This window comes from Culex pipiens, chromosome 2 (assembly GCF_016801865.2).
Source record: "Culex pipiens pallens isolate TS chromosome 2, TS_CPP_V2, whole genome shotgun sequence".
In the NCBI taxonomy this organism is placed as follows: Eukaryota; Metazoa; Arthropoda; class Insecta; order Diptera; family Culicidae; genus Culex; species Culex pipiens.
Genome location: NC_068938.1, coordinates 151956560 through 151962559, shown reverse-complemented (window position 1 = coordinate 151962559; position 6000 = coordinate 151956560). Strand labels below are relative to the sequence as shown.

The 6000-nt window shown below is 37.8% G+C and overlaps 2 protein-coding genes across 2 annotated transcripts in view; both read right to left on the bottom strand.

The window, feature by feature from the left end:
* LOC120420424 (ubiquitin-protein ligase E3A) overlaps positions 1-4808 on the bottom strand; it is a 13742-nt gene extending 8934 nt beyond the window's left edge. The window contains exon 1 of the mRNA XM_039583445.2: positions 4423-4808. Within this exon, the coding sequence (XP_039439379.1) occupies positions 4423-4463 (41 nt within the window). The 5' untranslated portion in view covers positions 4464-4808. The remainder of the gene's footprint in view (positions 1-4422) is intronic.
* Positions 1-6000, bottom strand: part of LOC120420420 (ubiquitin carboxyl-terminal hydrolase calypso) — a 227525-nt gene that overhangs the window by 5935 nt on the left and 215590 nt on the right. The window lies entirely within an intron of this gene.

Below are 6000 nucleotides of genomic sequence, written 5' to 3'. Positions count from 1 at the left end.
TTTTTCGACGCGCCGCGCGCAAAAACCGGAAAATGACAAAATCGGCAAAAAAACAACTTTTTTCACTAAAACTGCGATAACTTAAAAATTTCAGCGATGACCTATAGATGTTTGGGTACCAAATTTTTTGTAATTGAAAGACGCAACTTTTGGTACCCAGACATGTATAGGTCATCGCTGAAATTTTTAAGTTATCGCAGTTTTAGTGAAAAAAGTTGATTTTTTGCCGATTTCGTCATTTTCCAGTTTTTGCGCGCGGCGCGTCGAAAAACACGGATTTTATTTTCAAAAAATCATATCTCGGAATCTTGTTAATGAACTCCTCCCATTTTTTAGTATGTTATGTAAAAATGTCCGGGGAATCCGATAAAAATATTTCCAGACATAGGCTCTTTGGTCCAGACACCGTCAAAACGGCATTTTAAAGTTTCATTCGACCTTTTCATATGTTAGGCTAGATTTTTGAAACTTCTTATTATTTTTCTTTGAAAGGCCAACTTATCACCTTTCATTTGCGTATAAGACAATTGAAATCGGTTGAAATGGCGAGGAGTTATGATTTTTCAGAAAAAGTGGTTTTTGCGAAAATCGACGAAAATGGCCATTTTTCAGACCACCCTAACACGGCGTAGGTCACCCTAATGGCCAAACAAAAAAATACGGGTCTAATTATTTCGGCCAGGGAACCCCCAGAAAAATTTTGAGCCCGATCCGAGCACTTTTGTTTTTTTCCATGCTGTTTTCGTGGGGAATTGCTGTATATATATATAATTGATTTTTTTTTTTAGTTTCGTCAAAATTTCCATCAAACTTATTACAATGAGTTAAGAAATGTTCAAATTTGCCTAAAGAAGAAAACTGTAAAGGCACAGAGTAACACAGAGCGCAAACTTATTTTGCAATTTGACATCTCCAACCTGGGACTCAAACTTAGATTCATTTGGCTTATGACAAACTGTCAAACACGAAAAAGTGCAGGTTTGTTTGTTTGTTTGTCATAGTCTAATAAGTCCTTTATAAACTTAAACCTGTTTTCAATAATTGTCCACCCCATTTAAAATGTATTTTTAATCCTCTAACGCTTTTAACCTGTTTTAAAAATAGTAAGTGGGTAAATTTCGGTACAATATTTCTGGAATTGCTTTACTTTGGCCCACAAACATTGATTCCATGCAAAATTTTAAAATTTGGTGTGGTGCACATGTGCTCCACCAGGAAGATAAGGAACTTTTTTTCTGTACCGGCAAAAACTTTATCTTAACTAGAACAAGTTTTCATGGCAAATAGTTATGTGAAATTGATAAAGGAGATTGGCACTACCTCTAACATCATTTAGTCATTGCTATTCACATACAAGTCCACGAATAACTAAAATTGAAAAATTGATGTTATAAATAGTTTATTGACCACATTACAATTAATCAACTCACTTTGCATTAGTTCTGTCTAGTTATTTCAAACTTATTTGTCACCAAACTATTGATTTTATCGCACTTTGAAAAATTAGCTTTCAAGAATTTTTGTTCTCCTCATGCCTAATGGTGCACTGGTGCACCATTTTGAAAAAAACCTAAATGAAATCAAAAAGGTAAAAATTTCAAATTCAGTGTTCAAGGGCTCTTAAGAAGGGTCCAAAGAACTCGTGAACATTTTTTGTTTCATCTAAATTGCTTTCGTGGCAGTTGTGCCAGCTTGTAAAAATAGTGTTTAATTATTTTCCCAAAAATACTCGAATTTTGTTTACCTTTTGGTCTAAAAAAAATGCTAGTACTGCATCAATGTAGATGAAACTCGGTCAGAAGATAGTTTATATGTTTCCTAAACATGTGCAAAAAGAAGCAGTTGAAAATATTATCACATCTCCCAGAAATACGATCCCAAAGCCTTGGTGCACTGGTGTTAAAAGGACAGATTTAGTATTTTGGTCGAAATAGAGTAAAAAAAAAGATGTCTTTATAGCTTGTGAAAACCTTGTATTGTGCTTGTATTTATAGGACCTTTCCAATAAAAACTCTAGAAATGTTTTCGTGAAAACACTGACAACGATATTATTCGTAAAAGCAAACTTGACATTTCGTAAACTTTTAAACGTTTAACAAAAATATTTTTAATTCCCAAATTCCAAATTTATCTAAATAATTCCCTTACAGTTTTTGTTATACCATGGTGTCATATCGGTAAAGTATACGGCAAGAGCAAGAGTTGCTAGTCTTATTTAAGATTAATTTTTGAGGTATGCAATTTTTGTATTATTTTTTTGTTTTGTTGATTTTATTTAATTTGGTTTGATGGTTTGTTGATAAAAAATAAGTTTGATGAATGTAATCTTTGTTCTCTTGTATTTAAATGACGAAATTATTTATTATCATTTATCTTGTTTAGTTTATGTTTGTTTTTGGTAGTATTTGGCCTATTGTACTACCTCCTATTATTATATTTCACATATCTAATTTTTTCATGGTTTTGCAGTCATTGACCCCTGTTGACCCCTGAAAAAATTACATTTTTTAAAACATTTGCAAAGTCACATAAAACAAGTTAAACTTCCAACCCCAATTATCTAAAATTTTAAGAGTTCTTCTTTCCAGTGCTTTTTAAAGATCAAAAAATGGTTGAAAATTGATTTTTGGCTATTTTTTAAATCGAAGTCCGTCTAGAGGCGGGATTGGGTTATAAAGGGTTAAATAAGTTGTTATAGCGATTTTTTTTTTTTTTTTTTTCAAATAAACAATTTCTACATTTGGTCCGCAAGCTTATGAGAGTTTCAAATTTGACCCGCCATACAAAAACTTTGGGCGTCCTTGAAATAGTTTAAGAGGAGTGACCAAAGTATGTTTTGTTTTGTTTTGTTTTTTTTTTTTTTGTGTTGCTTATAAATTATAGCATGTGCATGATTGAACCAGTTGAAAATTATTTTTGAATTTTTGTTAAATTTCAGTGTACAGTAAGTTTTTTTTTTTTATTTGCGATTGAAAATCAAGAAGTGCACTGGTTTGTCTTGATTTTACAACCTTTTTTCATGGGAATGTTGATTTCGTGGCTATTTCAATGTTTTATTAAAAAAAAAACTATTGGAAGAATGTCATGTTATGTTCTCTAATATTTAAACGACGAAATTGTAAAAAATACATGCAATAAAAAAAACAATCATCCTACTTTTTCAGTTTTTTAAATTATAATAACGTAATTAATTTGTTTCAAATAAAAACAATTTTCCACATATGGCCCGCAGGCTTATGTAAGCTTCAAATTTGGCCCGCTATTCAAATACTTTGAGCACCCCTGAAATAGTTTAAAGCTTCTAAATTCAACTTATACAAACTTTAAAAGATTCATATACTCCACTTTCAACGCATGTGAGGTATTAACTTTAAACAAACTGAAATATCATGCTTTCAAGCACCTTAGCACCTCAATAAACCCATCATATGTCATTTATTCAGGTTTATCTTTTACTTGTTTAGTGAAGCACTTGTCTACAGCATGTAGAAACTCTTAAACTCATGTTTCCACTAATTTTCTTTAATCTTGTTTCCACAAAAGCAATATTCTTTCCTATAGCCGTAATTATTCCCAGCGATGCGCTAAGCTGGCAACTGTAAGCCAAGCCAAGTGCGATAAGCAGCAATACGGCACCGTTACCCGTATCACGCTTACAGATTACTCACTTTATAATTTCTGCACAATTTCACCCAAAAATATGTTCAACCACTTGACTGCTGCTGCCGCTGCATCTAGCTCACAATCAAAACGCCAACTAATTCAATTCCGCACTCGCAAATGGTCCACACAAAACTGACCTGCCCAAAGTTTTACGACAACCGGTAGGTGAGTCCATGTGAGGGTTTAATGAACTTGTAGAATAAGTTTTTATTATTTTTTGTGCGACACCGTATGACTGGCGGGATTTCCCTCCTCCCTTTCATTCATCCTTTTTTCTTTCTCCAAAATGAATGATATTGTTTCTGTCACGTCTGTCTGTCTCGTCTAGTGCCTTATGTACTGAAAACAGTTTCCATTTAGGTGTTTCGTATGTACATAAAGTAAATTCTAGGTCTTGTTCTAGAGCGGTACATAATCCTTCCCCCCGGATTATTCGCGATTCTCGCGAAGATCTTTCCGAACAAAGAATTCAGAATCTCGTCGCGACAGCACACGAGAGCGCGAGTGCAAGGTGAAACTGGCCCGAGTTGCTGCTTCTTTCTGCGTGAAATTTGCATTCTTCAAGCTAACCAAAATAAAGAATCGCGCAAAAGAATGATACACGACTAGACCTTGAGATGATTTGCAAAATTTTGTGAGCGTGCTGTTGCTGCTGCTGCTGCTGATAGTGGCTTCCGTGTGCGTGTCATCCTTCAGGATGTGGCAGAAGGACGGGCGAGAGGGGGATCCTCCGGACCCCAGCCTCCCCCACAAACCTACCTGGAATCGCCGTCGGTTTTGCTTGGCTTATCCTTGTTCATAGAATTCTAATTTCGGGGGACGTTCCGTCGCGCTAAACGCCACTGCTGCCGCTGTCCTGCCGACAGTCCAATTCCGGCCTACGCGAGGACACTCCGATCAAAATACGGACAATCTTGCCAAGTCAACCTTGACCCTGGGTGTGGGGGAGAGAAAATTTTCGCACAAAACAATCACAATCTGCACTTTGGCAAGTACCCAAAAGGGATCTTCACTCGTCGCAGATTCCGCGCGGATCCACGGTCGGAACGGATCGCAAAGGTCCCACCGGAACAAGGACACGGCGCGCACAAGATTTTTTTTCCTCCTTATTTTTCCTCCGCACTTGGAAAAGAACGAACCGTGCTGAATGTTTGGTTGTTCGCGAACTTTGACGTTTGACAGCCGTTGCAGAGCAGGGCTGTACTTTAGGGGGAGGTTCGGTTCGCGGTTCGAACCGGTTGAAGGGGGGTGATTCATAATTTTGTTAACCACACGCCCAGTTAACACAATCGGAATTCTGAAACGGAATTCAATTCGAATCTTTTACGTATTCCGTTTCAAACGCAACAACCGATTCCGTGTACGTACCGGTTGTTGCTTTTGAAACGGAATACGTAAACGATTCGAATTGGATTCCGTTTCAGAATTCCGATTGAGTTGACTGGGCGGGCGCGTGGTGCAACTGTTGAAGGTTTCAAAGTTTGCGCGGGAAACGATTGGAACCTATTTGAACCGAAGGTTTAAACCTTGGTTTTTCAAAAAGTATCCAAAAAAAATAAAGGCTGTCGCTCCAGGAATCCATTAGCCCTTCTTCTGACGAAAATTTGGGAGCGCATTTTCCAGTCCTTGTGGAAGAGATCGTGGCAAGTTCCCCAGTAAACTCAATTAGGTTTTACAGCGTGACGTCACGAGCGCACACGCACACACATTTTTATAGAGACACACGTGCAAAAAATGTAAACAGTGCAGCCAAGCTGTCAAATTTCTAACCTAAAAACCGAGTCGGCGTAAAACCTAATAGGAATTCTAAAACGGAATTCAATTGGAATCTTTTACGTATTCCGGCAGTGCGTGGCCGAATGGTTACGCTGTCCGCTTTGTAAGCGGATGATTCTGGGTTCGATTCCCATCTGCTGCAACCTTCCATCGGATGAGGAAGTAAAATGTCGGTCCCGGCCTTGGTTGTTAGGCCGTTAAGTCATTCCAGGTGTAGGAGTCATTTCCATGCCAAGTACAAACAACATACCAAACCAAGCCTACTCCGGTGGAATCGCTGGCGGCGGATGGACTCGCAATCCAAAGGTCGTCAGTTCAAACACTGGGGTGGAAGGTTCCTTGGAGTAAAAAGAGGTTTGGGTGCTCTCCCCATTCAAGCCTTCGGACTCCTACCCTGTCAAATCAATCCGAATCCTAAAACGGAATCTAATTAGAATCGTATACAAATTCCGTATGTTTTGCGCTTGCAACACTGCCAGTTTTGCTGGGCGTAAAGGGCGTACACGGGGTTGGTTGGTGTCCAGCACATTTGTATCTGTCAAACATTGGCCAATCTGTTTC